We start from the raw sequence: 21,505 nt of genomic DNA, 5'->3' as shown, positions 1-21,505 counted from the left end.
AAATGGCTCTGGCCATACATCTCGGAGAACTAGATCATCCACGTATGACGGCAGACTCTTTGGAGAAGACGATCGGGATGCATTCACTGACGTGGGTGCATCTCCTTCCATTCCAGCTTCATTCAGATGTTTAGCTGATGGCACTCTCTTCACAAAGCCTGATCCATGAACTTGATAGTCTGCTAGATGTGCAGGCGGCCTTATTTGTCGTCTAGGTCGGACAACAGGAGGATCTGACTCAGAACATCTCTCTACAGTGATTCACTTATCCGGCTCGAATGACCACTTGATATGAAGGGTTCGTTGGTTGTATTATGAGGGTGTGAAACACAGTAGGCAGTCTGTCAGGACTGAGTGAGATGGTTTCTTAATTGATGAGAAGCACTCACTGGAGTTGGTTGATGTCTGATTTACTGAAAACTTTGTGGGTATACATGGATGTGGTTTTCTGAAATGGATTAAACAAGAGAAATAAACTTAATGATATGAATATACAAATGTTCCACAATAAACATTAAAACACTAAACAGCACCCAATATAAATATAACCATGCTATATTACACTATTTAACATGGGCGCTTATGCTCTAAATGTCCACAAGTGGCGCTATCCGCACATGAATGCAGTACGAGGGCAGGGTAACATGCCTGGACATGTACTAATTGGATGATTGCTACATGCAAACAAGAACCGTCGCATAACGCGCACACACAATGATAAGGTTAATATTCAATAATAACACAATGTACAGCATATAAGTCTCTCACAACAAGGAATATCACAGAAATACTCACGAATGCACTGAATCGAGCAGGCAATACAGGCAGCGCCATGCCAACTGGCCACTCCTCAATCAGTACAAGAACAACAGCTGATCACTTCAAAGTCCACTGGCCTGCCATACAATATAGTCTTGCCATGTATCAGTTACGTTGACATGATTATCTTCTAATGTGTGCAAGGGTTCAGATCCTGCTGAGTGTCCAAATTGCACAGTGTATGCCCAGCTTTACTTCAGTGTTGCGAAATAACATGGATACCCAACTCAAACTCATGTGCCCCTGCCCTTTTTCAATTATCATGAATAATAATCAGTAAAACAAAATGTATTTGAATTATAATTATAAAAAAAAGAATGTTTGAAAATTCCCCGTTATTTTTACATATCTGTCAGTCTGAGATGTATTGCTATAGGTTGATTGTGTCTTACTTCGAACTTGACTGACAGACAGGCATCTGACACCACAAACTTGCTTTCTAACATTATGTCTAATATTTTTTTATTTTCTGCTATAAAAACAAAATACAATACATCAGTAGTTCCATATTCATAATTGTTACCACATCTATTTACAACAGCGGACAGGAGCCTAGGCCCACAAGCTATATATGGCTTTTTCCGTGCTGCCTATGGCTCGACAGCAGGAAAAAAATAAACCAAACAATCACAACTTTTTCATCAATACCTTCAATTTTTCATCACATCTTTTTTCATTAATAACGTCAAATTTTGTCAGACAGGAGAATAGATTAAAGTCGGTGGGCTTGAACTTGAAAAATGGTGTGTATTGATGTCTTTCCGTAGTTGAAACAAGACACCTTTTGATGTTCATTCATGTTTATTTTGTGCTATAACTAGTAAAGAGGAAGAGATGATTGGTTCAAGTGCCACTTAAACTGAGGCGCTACAGCAATCTGTCATGACACATTAAAGAGCCACAAAATTGTATTTTTTGTTTGACTTTCTTAAAAATTATTTGTTTTATACCAACAATAACCTGCTCTGTCTTGTCTGTCGGCACATTGTCAGTTTCCTCTTTGCTCCGTGATTTATTTTTCACTGCGTGAGAACATGATGTGTGGCGTGAGAGCGGCATGGCCTGTCAGACACAGAAACAGTAATTAAGGAGGGCAGGTCTTTGTGAAGGGTCAATTTAATTAAAAATCCACAAATTTGATATTTTGGATTGTTACATAATTCATCAATGCCAGTTTGTCATGTATACACCAATCAATCAAGCTCAAATGTCATAAGACAATGTAAAGTGAAACTTTATTTCCCTGTCTTATTCATAAATCGATTAAAAACTATATACAGAAGCTACAGTCTGTTTTCATTTTTGTTTTTACAAACATAAAATGGCTAAAAGAAAAAGATGACGAGCATTGCTCTTTACATTCAGACTGGACAGACGAATTTGCATTTGTGGAGCGATCTGGATCTGCGGTTTGTCTTTTTTACATTTGAGCCCCTGCCCCTGAAGAACTCTCTGCACATCACTGCTCAAACTATCATCTGTCATAAATCTCAGACACCCTGACTATTGCTTTTTGGCACATCCAGACAGTCCCAACAATAGTGTTGGTGATTGCTCTTGTAGAAAGTCACAGCAGCTGGAATTTTGGTATGGTAGTCCTCCTAATCATACCCAAGCTGGCATCAGAGGAATGTCATCTCTGTATGTAGCACAGACACAGCTGGCAGCACCTATCAGAGAGGAAAAGCATATGAATTACTTGATTACTTACTGCTGTTAGCCACATGGGAGCAGTTCCATTAATTCATATTTCGCCTCCTCACTTAGTACTCTGTGATGGTTAAATGCCACTTCAGCATGTTGATGGTTGGCAGTATCTCACCCTGTAATCTAATATAAGAGCCAATGTGCCACCTGTCTCCACTGGTCAATCGGGATGAAAACTGCTCTGCACTCAAGAATATAAGCGCACTGAAATTGCATTTGATGGAAATTATGCCCAGTGCATTACTGTGGAATGAGCTGCTGTGTGATGCAAAAAAATCTGTTCCAGCGACGATAAATTAGGGTTTCACACTGCGACAATAGGCTAATCTAAAAATCTAAAGATTGTGTACATCCCTATACAGGTGTACAGATATAATCTCACGAGGTGGTGTTAGTTAATTACATCTGTAGAGTGTGCTTTTTGCACACAACTGTGAATACAGTGCAAACTGTGATGGCCGATTCACAAACAAGTGACTCTTATGAACCTATTTTGTTTAATGAGTCAATCAAAAAGATTCACAAAACAGTCTCAAACTCATCTGTCAGTGTGCAAATTCCAATGGGAAGTAAGCATCCATATGCCATCTTTGGTCTCAACTTTATAAAATTTGCATATCCACAATTAAATATTTCTTACTTATGAAACTTATTTAAACTACATATTAAATACATGGCAAAATGTGTAAAACTTTACAAAAAGTAAAAAAATATTCTTGGTTGAACTTAATTTTAATAGTCTACTTTAGACATTTTACTAATAAGTAACTAATGTTAACTAATTTATTGAAGTAATAGTAGACTAATAGGTTAGGAATAGTGGAATAAGTTGAAGTACTTGCAAAGTTACTTACAGTCCGTAGAATATCTTTTGTGGGACTGTCAAATAAAGTGTTAACAATATTACACAGACAGTCTACTAACTACTTTAATGACTGGTAGTTGACATGTAGTTAGTAATTTGACTATAAAAATAAAGTGTTACCATATTCTTAAAAAACAGAGTGACATTTATATGGGATAAATACAATGAGGATCACTACATTGACAGCCTTTGTCTCTTAAGGTGTTCCTGACTGTAAAGTATTATATATAGAGAATGTAAAAGGAATAGTGAGCCCATGTGGTGAGCCATGTGAGACCCTGATGAGTGCCATCCTCCTCCATCACACAGACACTTTGTGTCATTGGCTCTCAGCATTGGCCAATCTGCCTGTAATTACTCTCCTCTGCTGCAGGGCTCTCTTCCTGCTTCACCATGGCTAAACTGATTAGTAATCTAAGAGCTAAGTTTGATTGGTGGAGCTAATTGAAAAGAAATGATCATGCATCATTATTTAGTACAACAGCTGTATAGAGAGTTTACACTGGGGGCTTGGCTCTAAGGGACACCAAACAGTTTCATTATGTGACTTGAGGTAATGCCTCAAGGAAAGTAACACCATTGTGCCCTTATGTTATTTAAGAGATGGCAGCTCCTGGCTGTTTACGAACATTACAGAATTACTCCACTTGATCCTAGCAGAGCGGCTGCATTACAAATAAAACTATTCTGTGAGTGAGCCGTTCTCCTTGCTGCTTTATGCATGAAGAGCAAGACCACAATGTCAGAATAATTCACTCTCCATACATCTACTCTTCCAAGGTTGATTTATTCTATTAGCTGCTCAAAGAAGTGAATAGCAACATAAAATCACAGTCATTCCTTAATCTATATGTTTTGGCTGAGCTTTATCTGATATTATGACTTTATAATAATATAATAATTATGTGCCTCATGCAGCATCCCTTCTACAGTTTATTGATTTATTGAGATGTAGTAAACACTTAATTGTAGCCTACAATGCTTTTAGTGCTGAATTCTGTTGCTCGGTGACTGCATTCCAACAGTTAAACAGACTGAAAAATAAAAAATGCCTAATTCAAAATGACCTTGACCAACACCTCCATATTTGATAAATGCATATTTTTGATAGCTGGAATGAGGATACAGAGAGGAAAGCCTACTCATGAGTGAAATGTTTTTTTATATTTTAAAATGTAAAAACATTTAATTTTAAAATGAGCTTTTTTGTAATCTTTAAAGTTTAGGTGTAGACAACTTTGCAATGGTTGCATTGTAACTTAATTTGAGCAATCTTCTGTTTATCTTATTTTTTACCTTTATTTCATCATCTATAAGCCATAAACAATCTATATGAATATATCAGTGGCACACGGTGACACTATTAACCACAACATTCTTTTGAATAGACTAGAAAATTATGTTGGCATTAGTGGAATTGCAATTAAGAGGTAACATATTGATCACAAGTGCAGTATGGAATACCACAAGGCTCAGTACTAGGACCGTTGCAACATGGTGTTAGCTTTCACTGTTATGCTGAAATATTCAGCTCTATATTTCTTCTCTGCCTGACAAAACATATCAATTTGAAAAAACAGAATGCATAGTTGATATAAAAAAATGGATGACTAGCAATTTCCTACTGCTAAATTCTGAAATGTTAATTTTCAGACAAAAATCCTCTGCATGAAATAACCTAGAACACTGTCTAACACTTGATGGCAGCTCTGTCAATTCTTTGTCATCAGTTAGGTGTGCAATTTGATAGCCAACTTTCCTTTGAAAGCCATGTTTCTAGCATTTGTAAAACCGCATTTCCCCTTCAAGGGAACTTCGAACTGCATCCTCTAGGGGTCGCTATGGGGAATGTCTCGTCGTGACCCATGTCTGGAGCATACATTCAAAAAACACCAACAACATGTTGGCCGGCGACAGCCTATGACGTCACTACTGGTGCGACTATAGTATAAATAGGCACCGGTAGAACACATCATCCTCTTCTTCGTCTTCATTGACTGTTTTGTTTGAAGCGTGCATTCCGGTGGTAAGAGCGATCTTTCTTCCATTATTATGGCGAGCACTAGCAAGACGTTTAGGAGTGCATCCGTGTCTTCGTTATTTCACACCTGATGACACACATGAATTTTGCGGCTTTTGTTCAGGTGAAGAGCACGCACGTGATGTCCTCGAGGGGGCAATCTGCGTTAACTGCAAGCGTTTTTCAATGAAAAAGCTCCGCTCTCATTTGTCTCTCTTTTCAAGGAAAGAGGGGCAGCCGTCTGCTCCCCGTGGTTCAGGACCCGCCGTTGCTGAGGCACGGAGGAGAATAAGGTTGTGGGGATCACAGGCAAATCTGGCTGATAAGTTTAAGGAGGGGCTTTCCCTCTCGTGCTCGTCAGCTGTGGATGAGGGTGAGCCGCTGGAGGATGATGTGATTTCCCTAACATCGTCTGATCCAGGGGCCAGTGCTCTGCTGGGTTCAGCCCAGGAAGAGCAGGAGATGTCTGAGGAGGGCGAAGAAGCTGAGGCTGAGCCCTCCCAATCCTCCTGCCCTGCGTATGATGAGCTACTGGAGGTTATGGATCGCGCCACGGCGAAGCTTGACTTACCGTGGAAGCGGGCCAAGAAGATGACGCCGTGAGGTCGTCTCGACGAGCGTTATCTGTCTGACCATAGCCCTCCAGCTCAGGTGAGTCTTCCTTTTCTTCCTGATCTCCATATGGAGGTCGAGAAGGAATGGAGGAGGCCGTTTTCCTCACGCATCTATCGGTTCCAGCATACGAGTTATGCCAACATCGAGGGGATGCGCGAAAGCGGCTATTAGAAGATGCCCTCTGTAGAAGAGACGCTGGCTAGCTATTTTTCAATGGGTGAGACATCCTCTCTTAAGACTCCCTCCTTGCCATCTAAGCCCCCTCAGGATACATCTCGCTTAAATGGCTGGGCATACGCAGCAGCAGGTCAGGCTGTCACTTCGTTGCACACGATGGCGGTGCTTCAGGCATATCAGGCTGGTCTACGGAAAGACCTGGATAAAGGTGAGGGCCTTTCTCCCGATGAGGTAGCTGAGTTGCGCCGCACCACAGATCTCGCTCTCCGTGCTCCTAAGCAGGCCGCTTCTGCTATGGGCAGGTCTATGGCGGCCATAGTGGTAATGGAGAGACATCTGTGGGTGAACCTGGCGGATATCGGGAAGAAAGAGAGAGGCTTTCTTCTCGATGCTCCGGTTTCGCCTTCCGAGCTTTTCGGTACCTCCGTCGAGACGGTGGTTGAGAAGTTCAGGTAGGCGAAGGTGCGCTCAGTGGCCTTCAAAACCTTCATTCCATGAAGGTCCATGTCTGAGCCCAAACCATCCAGGGGTCCTGGCCGGTCTCGGTCTGAGGATCAGAGACGGGCACAGAAGGCTAGTGTCACGGCTCACGCTCCTCCCCCACCTGCGGGTAGGGTTAGGAGGAACCGTGGGTCAAAGGGAGGTAGGCAAGACCTGAGGGAGGTGATCCAGACGAGGCATCAGCGCTCTCGTCCAGACCAGAGTGATACCTGAACATCTACTCATCTCCCTCAGGGGGTTTAACATCTGTACTTATCTTCCCCTTCCTAATTCCCCTGTAACCACCATCATCGCCACCTGACCAAGGTTAGGTAGGAATCTCCTGCACCTGCATTACAGTCTCCTATGCTGGACCTATGATGTTTTCGGTTGGTTCTGTGTCTTACATAGGAACCACCTTACTGATGGTCCATACTAGAGGCTTCTTCGGGACGGGGCTCCTGCACGGGAACCATGGTGGGTGAGTACGATCCATTTTGAAAATATATTTAATGCACTGGTGGTTGTGTGAATTCCATCTGCTAGCCTTCTTTGCCATGTTTTCCGAGACCTGTGTTCTGTCCTTTTCTAGGGTAGGTCCTCGGTGAGCACCCCCTCTGCTGGACTCAGAACCGGGTTCTCGACTTGCAGTGATGACCTCACTCGTCGAGGCTGTATCCAGTCTGTATGATAGCCCTTTTTCCGGCTTCATGCTTCCTGGATCACGCGGCCAGATCACAGGCTTCTGCAGGAGCCTTCTTGGTCATCAGGCCCCAGCACAGCACTGTAATTCTCCTGGATGTGCTTTTCAGGCTGCCCTGTCTGGTACGCCATATCCAGGTTCGCCCCGAGGAGCTTCCTGTGGACCAGGATATCCCCTCTTGCTGAGACGTCGAGCGGGAGGTATGAGTGCCGTTTTGCGAGAACCCTTCTTGTAAAGTGCTATCGCCAGGCAGTGCTCCCCTCGCCTCAGAGGGTTGTCTTGGAGCTTGCCACTCCCGTTTGGCTCAGTACTTCTGGGCATCTGTGGGCAGATGCTTGGGAATCTCTATAAAATCCATGCTATGGTAAGTGCACACGCTAAGCTTCTGTGCACTTTCTAAAATCCACATGATGGCAAGTGTGCACGCTGAGCACTTTGCGCACTTTCTAAAATCCACATGGTGGTTAGTGTGCACGCAAAGAACTTTGCGCACTTTCTAAAATCCTGTATGATAAGGGTTACGCGTTATTAGCCTCGTTCCCTTTCTCCGAGTAAGCTTAGACCCCAGTACTCGCCTTGGGCTCCACTCAACTAGTGTCTCTGTTGACACACTTTTAAAGCATCGCTCCCCTCACTGTTGAGGGTTATTTGTGAGCATGGTGCTTTCTTCCGAGCATTCGAGTTCTCTCCCCTTCTGAGGAGTTGAATTCCCCGCTCCGTGGGCTGTTTGTGGTGGTGTTTAGCAGTGCTCCCCTCTATCAGAGGGTTGCCTATGAGCACGCTATCCCTTTTCTGAATTCGGTGTTCTCCTCTCTCATGGAGAGTTGAGTTCTCTGTATTCCCAGAACACCTGGAACCAGCAACATCAGGCGAACTAGGCCCTTTTTCTGTCTCCCTGATGCGCCGCGTTTTTGACTAAGCTTGCAGTACGCTTACCCTTCTGATTTCTAGCGAACATGCTGTAGGTCGAGTCCCCTCTCGGCTAAGAACTGGGCGTTATGCTCCCTCAACTAGGTAACTTACTGCTAGCCATTCCAGCATTATACCATAGATTGAGTTGATGACTTCTCAAACATATTGTTCTTAGGATGCACCATTTCCATCTATGGGCTGCTCTTTCAGAGTGCCAGGAGGGCCCCTTAGAACGGTATCTTTAATATCCATGTTATGGTAAGTGTGCACGCAAAGTCACTGTGCACTTTCTAAAATCTACACTGTGGTAAGTTCACACGCTAAGCATTTGCGTTCTTTCTAAAATCCTGTATGGCAAGGGCTACACACTAGTGATGCGCGGATGGCAGTTTTATCCGCGGGTGCTGCAGATAATCCGCAGATCGGGTGGGTCGGGTAATAAAAAAATGCATTCTGATTATTTGCGGATGGGTCACGGGTGGATAAAATAAATCATTAATGATGCAAGTATTAACTAAATTTTCTAAATTATGAACGTGTTTTAAATAGGCTACAGAAATTTAATAAACTGTAAATTAACATTAAAAGTTATTGAACAAAACATTATTTAGTCAAGAGCAGTAAGGGATTTTCTCTGTCTTTTGTTGTTTGATTAACATTAATAAAGACGGCACAGCTTTGTTAGGCTGCTGTCACAAGACCTATTTCACGGATCCAATACTGATACCCATGCGTTTTATTTTGCAACTGTTTACATTAACTTAAGACAAAACCGACAGTACTTTCTCAATTTGGTACTCACAGTACGCGCTTTGGATGTGACTGTGAGCGCACGCGCCTCTGGAGAGCGCGAGTACCGAATGGCTTAAAAAGACGTGAAAATAAAAAATTTTTGAGACGATGCAACAATGACTGATTAGGCAAGTGACAGTTCTGTCAACTGTCCCAAAACGCGAGCTATCGCAGCATGCAGCAGCTCTAGATGCGTCGATGTTAAGCGAAAGTCAAAGAGAGAAGACGCGGTACAACTGAATCACATACGTAGGCCTGGAAATTGCTGTTCAATGACTTTTCCAGGTTTTTTATGACCCTACGAACCCTAATGTGATGATCGGGTGCGGGTCGAGTGCGGTTATCTAAATCAGACAAAAATACAGGTGTGGGCGGTTGGCGGGTGGATAATTTATTTGAAGCTGCGGATTCGTGTGATGTTTTAGCTCATCCGCGCATCACTACTACACATGGTGGCTTTGTGCCCTTTCTTGAGTTGGTTCAGCCCCGGTTCCACCTTGGGCATCACTCCACCTATGTATCCTCAGGATACCTACTTTAACAGGGTGTTGCTACTAGGGGTCTGTTGAGACAGTTCCTTCAGCAAGCTCATGCAGAGCAAGCGGTAGCCCCCTGGGTGACAGACCAAGACCTAGTACGATTCTAGGGACTTGGTCGTATCCCCTTAAAGGAATCTACTCCTGATTCTAAGCCTTGAGCTCTACCCCGGGCCCAGGAGTTCTGGCCCTAACAGGTAAGTTTTTGGGGTATGTAGCCTAGGCCTTTGGCGTAGGGGATAATGTCACTGACAGCCGTCTTAACGTCCCAGGGGCAACTCCCATGGCTATGGTAGAGTTGGTACTTAGTACTCGTCGTGGTTTTTTCGGGCATGCACTCCCCTCAGCATGGTGGCGTGGGTATACCGTTCCCCACAGCGACCCCTAGAGGACGCAGTTCGAAGTTCCCTTGAAAGAGAATGTCTCAGGTTACTTATGTAACCATGGTTAGGGAACGAGACACTGTGTCCTCTAGGTTTCCTGCCATGCTTCGGACGCAAGCTTCAGACGAAGAAGCGGATGACGTGTTCTCCCGGCGCCTATTTATACTATAGTCGCACCAGTAGTGATGTCATAGGCTGTCGCCGGCTAACATGTTGTTGGTGTTTTTTGAATGTATGCTTCAGACACGGGTCATGATGAGGCATTCCCCATAGCGCCCCTTGAGGACGCAGTGTCTCGTTCCCCACTCAGGGAACCATGGTTACATACACCTGAGACGTTTTCCATCTTAAAAATATAACTAAATTAAGACCTATGCTTTCAATGTCAAATGCAGCAACATTAATTCATCCATTCATATACCATATACAGTAAGAAAGATTCAACTTGATGTGTGTGTAAAAACTATTAAAGAAGAATTCTATAATTGAATTTGAGAAGGTTACTTTTAATCTTATAAGAAATTACATATTCCCACCTCAGGCCCAAAGTATTGAATATCATACTTTTTTCTTCAATGGCCAATTCTTAAATATGAGGAAGTAGTAGCTTTCTAAAACAATAATGCAGAGTTACTGTCTTACCCCTAAGCTCTACATTATTTCAGTCCCATCACAGAACTGCAGAATTTATGTACTTGGGCAGTAGGTAGTATCACTCTGTGTTTCTTGTACTAAATCACACTGAATCACACATTGAAAAACAGAAATTAATAACCCATGACATTTCCCTTTTAAAACATGTTTTGTGCAACACCATTAATTGTTACAGAAAAAGAGGTTGAAGGTGAACACAAAATTGACTAATGGCGGGCCTTAACAGTAAATATCATTGCACATTATTCACAGTCAATAGTTCTGTATCTTTTTGTGCAAAAACTGATCACTGGTGCGATGTTGAAAGAACAATAGAAAGAACAATTTTGCATGTTCTCAGAAAATGTCTATTATATTTTAGAGAAAAATATATTAGCAAAATACCAGCAAGTCTAGTATAAAAGATCTTCATACATATATATATATATGTGTGTGTGTGTGTGTGTGTGTGTTACTAACTCCCCACTTTTTAACAAATCATGTCATGATGCTTCGAACATTATACGTTTTCACTGATCAAAAACTGCATGTAGCCATCATCCTCTCACTGTGAGCCAACAGATGAACAAGTTCTTTATAAGTCAGAGGCTTAATACACTCCTCAAAATGAATGAAGTGGCATAATCTGACATAATTAAAGACTGGGAAGTTCCCTTCCACTGTTTAACAGAAACACGTACCTCAAAGACGTCACAGCTAATCAGTGTTAGTTTATCCATATAGCCTGTAGGATTAACAAACTGTATGACCATTTTGTGTCACAGTAATCTACAAATTACAGTGGCAGAAAGCTTCATTATGATGAATTACACTCAGACATTCACATTTGTTTTAAAATATGTTGGTGTCTAAGACTATTTATTCAGTACACTGTAAAACATTATTGAAGCTATAAATAAAATAAAGATTACTAGAGTACATTTTACAGGAAAATACTATTTCAGTCTTTCTACTTGAAAAATTGTATGTTTAATTTAGTGCATTACTTGCCATTTATTTGTAAAAAAAAATGTAAAAGAGAAAACTGTTTCATAATTAATTTTACACCATTTTTTTCAAAAATTCCCAAAATTGTACTAAAACCTCCAGACGCAAGGCCAAGGAGGCAGAACATATGAATAGCAAAAAGACAAAATAGTACTTAAAGGGGTCATATGATGTTGCTAAAAAGAACATTATTTTGTTTATTTGGTGTAAAAAAACACATTATTGTTTCTCCTCTATGCCCGCCTTTCTGAAATGCATCGATTTTTACAAAGCTCATCGGTCTGAAAAGCAACGTGTGCTCTAATTGGCAACTATCCAGTGCGTTGTGATTCGCCGAATACCTCAAGTGTGTGACGGAAATGCATTATAAACGAGGCATTCGTTGCATCCAGTGGGGACATAATTATGGATTATAATGACTTATACTGTCTTTTTACGCGTTGCGTTGCATCGCGCCGCGTAAACATAAAACCATGGCTGCATTTGTGATCGGAGAAATTACAAACAACAAGTGCCACTCTACACTCCTCAAAACTTGCGTTTGAATCGTCAGTGGAAACTTCTTTAAATATAAAAAAACGTACTTACAGTCTGTGAGTCAGAACAGCCGGCATTGTAGTCTACTCTCCCAGGATTAGGAAACAGTCCTCCATAAAATGCACTGGACACATCTGAATATTTGGGTTGTACTGTTCTGGAACAGTGTTGTAAATACAATTTAACCACTGATTTCTAGTCGTATCCTCTTTTGGAAGACCAAACAAAGTAGTTTCGCTTTCACAACGAAACTCAGCATCACACACGGCGGACTAGAGTGAGCCGAGGCCGGCGGCCAGAGTGTGCGGAGGCCGGCCTGAGTGAGCGGCGGCAGAGCCTGCTTGCAAACGGCGCGGATTCGACGAAGGAGCATCCAACGGGCTTGCGGCAACCACATGCGACGACCCCGGGCTGGACCCGCCGATCCGGCGATCCACAGCGCGAAGTTGATGCATTTCCTCAGCGACCAGCACGGATCAGCTCTAGGCATGACGAAGCGGATATCGTCCTCTTTTGGAAGGCCAAACAAAGTAGTTTCGCTTTCACAACGAAGCACACAGCGCCTTCACGACATGGCGGCGGCAACAACAATACTACAGCGAGAATAAAAGTCACACCTTCTTTCTTTGCGTGAACATTTGGGCGGCGTTATGCAAATCTTCCCACATCATGACGTAGACATGTGTGGGCGTGTTAGAACGAGCCGTTTTAGGTAGGCGTGGTTGACTCAACTTTTATAAAGAATATCTCTTTGGATTTGAGACTTTAGTCTTTGCAACTTTACAGATCTTCTTTATGCACCAAGAGCTTGTAACACTCCAAAGAGAAAGGAAAAACTGAAATCGCATCATATGACCCCTTTAAAGCAATCCAACAAAGAGAAAATAAGCCTCCTCATACTTTACATTTAAATTCATATTGTAGTTGCAGATAGTTGCTAAATATTTTAGCCAACTTTGTATTAACTTGAATAAATCATTTTCGAATAACACTATTGCCAGATATTGGCTTTGTTCTTAACGGTCTTACCTCACTAAATATTAATCATCTCTATTCTTTCATTTTTGCCTTTCTTCTCTCTGGCATCTGGATGCTCCACTTCCTCTCTCATTAATGTTCACCACTCCCTTGCGGTTGTATTTGCTCAGTATTAAAGAGCTGTGCGGGTTGGCCAACTATTTGTGAGTCATCTCAGTAGAAAAAGGGCAGGGAGACAATTTTACACAACCATCACTTCCCATTTAAACGTGAGGTTTCTGTGCTTAGACTCCAGCTGACACGTATTCCATTATTCCCCTGTGCGAGATGATGGGTTGTCAGATTGGTCCTATCCTGATATGTGCGGTGGCTTTGTCCCTGGTAGCTTTGTCTAAAAGAGTGCAGTCAAAAACTAAAGGATCTCTGAATATTTGTGGATTTGTTACAACATGTTAAGAATTACTTTAGAATGCAAATCAGTGTGTGTGTGTGTGTGTGTGTTTGTGTGACAGAGAGAGAGAGAGAGAGAGAGAGAGAGAGTATTGGGAGTTGCATAGAGCTCAAAACTATTGAACAGAGCAAATAAATGCACAACAGTCTATTGTTGTAGTGTAGATCATGCACTTACGCATATATATTCTCAAAAAATAACAATGAAAGGCTCCTTTTTTTCAGAGCATTTGGGCATTTTGACTGCAGACTGAGATACGTATTTCAAACACAATGGTAGATTGTAAATCACTGTACTATTATTAAGCTATAATATTACTTAAATATACTATTTATCACCTCCACATTGTAGAGATTAAATATGTTAGAATAATGTGACATAAGGACTTTTGATCATTTTTCCCCATTGCTTATTTTTTCTTTATGGTCAAAAATAATGAATTTTGAGTTAATTCAGTTAGGAAGAGTCAGGCATACAGGTGCATCTCAATAAATTAGAATGTTGTGGAAAAGTTCATTTATTTCAGTAATTCAACTCAAATTGTGAAACTCGTGTATTAAATAAATTCAATGCACACAGACTGAAGTAGTTCAAGTCTTTGGCTCTTTTAATTGTGGTGATTTTGGCTCACATTTAACAAAAACCCACCAATTCACTATCTCAACAAATTAGAATACTTCATAAGACCAATAAAATATTTTTTTTTTTACATACGACAACTGTAGCCAAATTCCTTGACACGTCTGTGTGTGGTGGCTCTTGATGTCTTGAAACCAGCCTCAGTCCATTCCTTGTGAAGTTCACTCAAATTCTTGAATCGATTTTTCTTGACAATCCTCATAAGGCTGCGGTTCTCTCGGTTGGTTGTGCATCTTTTTCTTCCACACTTTTTCCTTCCACTCAACTTTCTGTTAACATGCTTGGATACAGCACTCTGTGAACAGCCAGCTTCTTTGGCAATGAATGTTTGTGGCTTAACCTCCTTGTGAAGGGTGTCAATGATTGTCTTCTGGACAACTGTCAGATCAGCAGTCTTCCCCATGATTGTGTAGCCTAGTGAACCAAACTGAGAAACCATTTTGAAGGCTCAGGAAACCTTTGCAGGTATCTTGAGTTGATTAGCTGATTGGCATGTCACCATATTCTAATTTGTTGAGATAGTGAATTGGTGGGTTTTTGTTAAATGTGAGCCAAAATCATCACAATTAAAAGAACCAAAGACTTAAACTACTTCAGTCTGTGTGCATTGAATTTATTTAATACACGAGTTTCACAATTTGAGTTGAATTACTGAAATAAATGAACTTTTCCACGACATTCTAATTTATTGAGATGCACCTGTATATGGACTCAACAACCTATATAATCTTAGGTTGATTTAACACTTCAAATCCATTCTCACTAATGTCATGATGTGTTCTACCCACTAACACTGAAATGAGTATTTACAGAGAAAATATGTTTTTCAGAGAATGTTGAATAGTAGTATGGCGTGTGAGGGAGAGTGAAGGTTTTAGCAGTACATTAGTGCAGAGTCTCTATCTTCCTGTGTACCTCACCAGCTCTCAAGGTTTAATTCACGGAGCAGAGCAAAAGAAATGAGCAAAGACATTGAAGTATAAAAGCTTGTCATTTTAATATGTTTTACAGCCATCCATTGTCTCAAAATCAGCACTGTAAGGGTTGTAGAACACATTTACCTACCGAGTAACACCTGTCTCGTGAGAGTGGTAGAAAATGCATCATAGCATGGCAAATTGATGACATTTTGATGACTAAATCAATAAAGTTGTAAACTTTTCACCGGTAGGTGAATAAAAACAGAGATCTGTCAGATGGAATAGTAATTTAGTGCGAGTACAACCACAGGTCCAATAGTTTTGTCACATGTTCAGTCAAAGCAAATGGCTTTAAATTCAAAGCTACATCTGGCTTTATGATACTATGTAAGGTGTCAAAATTGAAATCGCACCATCAAACCATATTTAATGATTAATACTTGACCTTTGAGATATTAATGATTGTCAAGCCTAATCAATATATCATTTGAAACAAATTGATCTCTTATAAAGAGTTGGTAATGGACATTTACAGTGATTTAATTAGACCTATACACTTTGCATGTATCTAGATATAGCACATGCACTCCAGTAGGCTCAACAACTCATAACCTCTGATTGGCTGCATTCAACCACTGTATTGCCCAATGCACATCGAAATAGTTATGTACAGAAAAGAAGACAAAGAGGACAGGTATGAATTTATACCGGTCCTCCTGATTCTGGCTTTCGCACAAATTTCAACAGGACTATGTTTTTCAACACTTACCCGAACAAGTACACAGAATATTGAAAGTCTCAATCGGCCTGTCTGCTTCCCCTTTGAGGACACAATCCCTGTGTGATTGATCTGTACAGTCTGTAAAAAAAATGTAAAAGGCTTTTTTCCGGAACATTGTTCTTTTCACAATTCCATAAGGGGTGCAAAGATTACTCCCTTATTTCTCCCTCAAGGTAAGTCTGTTGTCAAGAACACCTATTCACGTGATGCACACACAATGGCGATTAGTCTTTTAAATCATCTTCATACTGATCTTGTGAGATCCCTCATTCGGGCTGCTTTCTCCATCCACTTTCCGTGGCACATACTCAATCTCGATGTTTGGCTTGGCATTGCCTTTCCCTCGGCTCCAGAGGAACAAGAGCACCAGACAGAACAGCACCACTCCCAGGAAAGAGATAAACCCCATGGTGGTAGCGATAATGAGAGTCTTCATATCAAAGGGAAAGGGATCTGTCGCACCAGTTCCATTGGCACCGTTATCATTGGGCTGGTTCGAGATGAAGGCAAAGGTCTTATTGGGCTGATGGGGCCAATTGGGAGAGTAGCTATGAACATGTAGGTGAGCCAAACGGGTGTCGTTTCCTCCTGCATTGACGGCAATGCAGGTGTATGTGCCATTGTCTTGTATTTGGGCGTATCTAACCTCGAGGGTGCCGTCCGGAGACACTGACAGCCGACCAATGCTTTTAGTAGTGATGAATTGCTTTTTTGGAGACTGCCACATAATCATGGGAGCGGGGTCTCCATCTGCTTGGCAAGGGAATTGGACAGTGGTCCCCTCATCCACAAATCTATGAATGGCTTTGTGATCCCGGATCTTGGATTTCTGACAGGTGAAATAATTCGGTGGGAGAACATCTGGGAAGTCTTTGAATTCTTTACCCTGCAAAAACTCTGGTGATTCACAAGATGGCTGCTGGCGGTTGAAGTTAAGTCGCCATCGACGGCGAAAGACCCAGAGGAGACGACAGTCGCATGCCAAGGGGTTGTCGTGAAGAGCCAGTGTCTCCAGGTTGCCGACCGAGTGGAAGGCAGACTCCTCTAAAGTGCTTAGACTATTGCTGGATACATTGAGAACCCGAAGGTAGTTGAGTCCTCTGAAGGAATAAGGCTCAATGCTGACTAGCCGGCCCCCAACCAAGTGAAATGCCTGGAGCCTCAGCAAATTGTGCATTTTGTTGCCCTCCACAACCTCGATCGGATTGAAGGACAGGTTGAAAAAGCGAAGGTACACCAGGTGCTGAATGGCCTCGTAAGGGACGGCAGTGAGATTGCAGTTTGTGATGCTCAAGGTTGTGATGTTAAGTCCATGGAGGGACTTTGTGGTCAAGGTTTCTAAAAGAGGCCAGTTTGCTATCTCTAAGACTTTGAGTCGATAGAGCCTCCTGAAGGAAAAGTCTCGAATGATGTTGATGTTGAGATGTCGCAGCCTGAGGGTCAGCAGGTTGTGAAGATGGCTGAAGGCCTCTGTTGGCACAAAGGTCAGGTTGCATCTTTCCATAGTGAGCTGCTCTAGGCTGCTGAGGCCATGAAAAGCTCTGTGAGAGATGAACACCAGGTCGTTGTCCCCCACCTCCAGTTCTTTCAGGTTGTAGAGATCTTGAAAAATGTAGTCCAACAAAATTACAATTTTATTCTCACTCATATCTAATCGAGTGAGGTTACTGAGGCCAGTGAAAACACCCAACTGAATCAACTTCAGCTTGTTGTTGCGTAGCCCCAGTATTCGCAAGCCAAGGAGGTTGCTGAAAGCCCCTGGTTCAATGACGGAAATTATGTTCTCGTTGAGCTGTAGCTCCTCCAGGTGTTGATAGTTGAGGAATTCCTCCGGGTTTATGGCTTTCAAACGGTTCTTGCTGAGATCTAACAGCCGCGTGTCAGTGGGAATTCCCTCGGGAAGGGCAATCAGCTTCCGCCGATGGCACACGACTGAGCGCTCTTGGGCACTGCACTCGCATCGAGAGGGGCAGCCAGTGGCAGAGCCGGACAGCACGGTACCCAGCATCAGGATGAGAATGGGCTGCCAGCACGCCACCAGGTAGCTGTGCCCACTTGCCTCTCTGGCCACCATTTTGATGGTAACCTGCTGAGAAAAAGAATAGAGAAAGACTCAGCAAAAGAACTGTGAGACAATCATATTGCTCCTGTTCTTAAAATAGCAAGAGATGGTTTTGGAGAAAATGCTGACGCTTGAAAAATGTAACAGACTACTGCACTGGAACATGCTGTGTAAAGGCAACTCAGAGCTTTGATTAATGATATAAAAGAGACGTTAAAAAGTAAAAGACTGTATGAGAAAAAGAAAACAACCATAAACAAAACTGGCCATGAAGAAGTACAGCCAAGTTATAAGTCAGTCCTATAGGGGAGATATATAAGTATAGCCTCTGCAGGATCTTTTTGAAATATAAAAACATATCTTGGATTTTTTACTTATAACAAAAACATGTATTTTCAATAATGGTTTGAACCAAATCAGTAATGATTTAAGCATGCCAAAACAAAATATGTTTTTCTTTAAACTACACAAATAATAGATGGTATATACAGTATACTATTGCAAAAACTGAGAGCAAGGGACATATAAATCATGAACATGACCCTACAATGACTTGCACTAACTAAAAAAATAATTTACATTACAATTTACACAAATTTACAAAATTTACTTTTATATTATAAAAATTATATTATTATAATATTCTATTTTATTATTATTATTACTTTGAGCATCATTTGTGGCTACATTTAGAGTAGAACAATTTAGTTCTTAATGGGTTAAATCCAAATCAACTTTGACTCACACTATTTTACTGTGCAAAAGCCCTGAACCTTCAAACTTCCCAAATTGATCGATCATGCTCAGTTTCAATCTCACAGCCACTTTCAGCTGTGTGCTTTGATGGAGATCTTGGTTTAGGGCTTGTGAAAAAATTGGCATGAAGGAACTCAAGACACACATAGGACACAAGTTACATTCCATGAGACACGAGGTTGCTAATTGGACTAGTCAAATACAAATCATGTTAAGTAGACAGGCCAGCTTTAATAATTGATTAGGTAAACTTTAAGTAGCTCCCATTTGTAAAGCAAGTGAAAGTGGCCCAGAATTAAATACTTCTTGCATCAGTGAATTCAAATACATTTATGCAAACTCAGAGGATACATTATGAAATTATGTAGGTTCAAGAGTAGAGTGCATATTTTAACACAACTTGTATTTATACATTTGCAGTAACATATCTCAATGGTAGCCATTATTTTTGACTATATTTAACTTAAAAAATATAATTTCCCCAAACTCACAACCTACAAGATGTAGAAAGAGTGTTCTCTCAGAGAATAGTACAACACAACTCAAAGCAATTATCTTATTTGGTTGTCTAATTTTTTGTTTTCAAAATCATGGGAGAACCATGATCTCTATTCTTACAGGGGCGATTCTAGGATTTTAATTTTAGGGGGGCTAAGCCCCCAGTGAGGGTATAATAATAATAAAAATATATACATAGCCTATATAAATACAATATAAATGTTTGACTAATAGGGTAAGGTGGTATACTAACCTTATTGCAGTATTCCACTGTATTGCATACATTGGTATAATATTTGAGTACTGAATAAACCAAATACAAGTCTCATGTCACACACAGTAGCCACAATACCACTGTATAACTGATATGGGCTTATGTCCCTACTGGAAAAAACAACAATAAAATCATCACAGAAAATTTGAATGGTTTCCACAACAAATAACATTACAAACCATCAACTTTTAACCATTAAAACCATTAAAAAATGTTTTTCTGTAGTGTGTTTTAGGATTTTTTGTTTTTAACAAGACACCAATAGAAGGCAGAGACCAACAGTGTCCATTACAGTTTCCAGTAGAACCAATAAAAGTCCCATTATAACCAGTAAAACTATTACAAAATTTGTAATGGTGTCTATTTTATTAGACACTATTGTTATTTTGGGAATATTTCGAATAAAAATGTAAAAAATTAATACAAATTAAAAAAAAAAAATGTTTTTATTCGAAATATTTCCAAAATATATCACAAAATATCTCGATTCTAAAATATGTGTAAGTAAATACATTTTGCACCTTTATAGATTATGTTAGTTGATCTATAATGGGCATGGGCAAAGTAGCCTAATAGTGTAATCTATAAACTTTGCATAAAAGTACGCAGCGTCGGCACCACGGGGGGCCTGAGGGGGCCCGGCCGGCCACCTCGGTCACTGTGCCCCCTCACCTCTGGTGCCGTCTCCGTAGTGGGTGCCCTGATGTTAGTCGGTGAGGCAAGGTACTGCCCTGGGAAGGTCTCCCAGGCTGTTAAATACACAGATTAAAAGCTAAATGTTTTCATTTCGGTTCGTTCTTAGCAAAAATATATATTTTTTCATTCAGGTTATGCAGAGCGAAATAAGAACGGTGCTGCATTTAGAAATAATTCTTATTAACTTTGCTATTATTCTTGAATTTTCAAACTGCTAACACTCGAATTATGCCTTTACTGTATGACCAAAAATTACGGAGTAGTCTATTTTATGTTTCAGCTGTTTGATCGCGCCGGCGCCTCACGCGCACACTAAGCTACTGCATTCATTGGAAACAGCGCAGCCATTCACCGTGCTGTTCGGCCTGAGACCCGGTCCACTGTGGCATATTTTTGCTCATTATGATATTTTTCCGTCGATACTGGAACGCAAAGCCTATTTTACCTAATAAGGCTAATAGTTTAGCTCAGCTACATCGCGAATATAGACACATTTGGATTTGTGCCTGAGAGAGGTAAGCCCAAATTTCCCTACCTTTTCTTTATAAATTAATTTGTTTTGGCATGTTTATTGCTAAGCATATATTATTATATACTGCAATTATATTTATCCATTAGAATTATATATTTTTAAATTCTTATTCTGTTCTGATACAGTTAAATTTAAAGGATTTGTTGCAGGCACGTGCACAGGTAGGGCTCAACCTGTGCAGAGCACATGCCCTTTTTGCCCTTACACTCCGAAGTGCCCTTTTTTTGGTGATGATGTTTTTTTTTTTCCCTTCAATAAATCAATGATATTGGTCACCCTTTACATCTGTCTGTCTGCTTTACAAATATTTAGCTAATGAAAGGTATTAAAAAGAGCTTGTGACTAAATCTTGCTGGATCCGCTCAAACTGTCAGTAAACCTCATAACTCCACCCCCTCTATCTTGACTGAATGAACTGAAGTTCCACAGCAGCTGAACTAGGTCTGCAAGGGTAAATAAAGATCTTGTTGTTTGAATAAGTACAGTGTTTTGAAGTATTCAGCATACTTGAATATTCAAATGTATAAACGTAGTAAAATCTTTAAAATATTGGATAAGAAAAAAATAGTAGTACAAAAATAAAACACAACATTAAAAAGTGTATAAATCACTCGTTTTTCTAAAGAAACATTGTCCCAACAGCGACACCAGCAAGGTAAAGTTACAGCGGGAGTCCGAATCTCTTTCGCCTCCCCTGAGCCCATTGAGTTTTAACAGACCAACTAAAGCGT

The 21,505-nt window shown here is 40.9% G+C and overlaps 1 protein-coding gene across 3 annotated transcripts in view; it reads right to left on the bottom strand.

Annotated features, from left to right (window-relative positions):
• Positions 1–2,376: 2,376 nt before the first annotated feature.
• LOC107596422 (leucine-rich repeat and immunoglobulin-like domain-containing nogo receptor-interacting protein 1-B) overlaps positions 2,377–21,505 on the bottom strand; it is a 36,381-nt gene continuing 17,252 nt past the window's right edge. Inside the window, exons 2-3 of one of the 3 annotated variants that reach the window (XR_001610359.1) lie at positions 15,945–18,045; positions 2,377–2,489 (exon numbers count right to left, since the gene is read on the bottom strand). Coding sequence is in view for 2 of the 3 variants with exons in the window: in XM_016287156.1 (XP_016142642.1) it covers positions 16,189–18,045 (1,857 nt within the window). In the remaining variant the exon portion in view is untranslated. Of the gene's footprint in view, positions 2,490–15,247; positions 18,046–21,505 lie in introns of those variants that run through there. The other 2 variants (XM_016287156.1, XM_016287157.1) reach the window with 2 other exon arrangements.

Source organism: Sinocyclocheilus grahami, unplaced genomic scaffold, assembly GCF_001515645.1.
Source record: "Sinocyclocheilus grahami isolate Dianchi unplaced genomic scaffold, SAMN03320097.WGS_v1.1 scaffold219.1, whole genome shotgun sequence".
In the NCBI taxonomy this organism is placed as follows: Eukaryota; Metazoa; Chordata; class Actinopteri; order Cypriniformes; family Cyprinidae; genus Sinocyclocheilus; species Sinocyclocheilus grahami.
The sequence above is the reverse complement of the archived record's forward strand: the minus strand, read 5'-3'. Positions and strand labels throughout refer to the sequence as shown.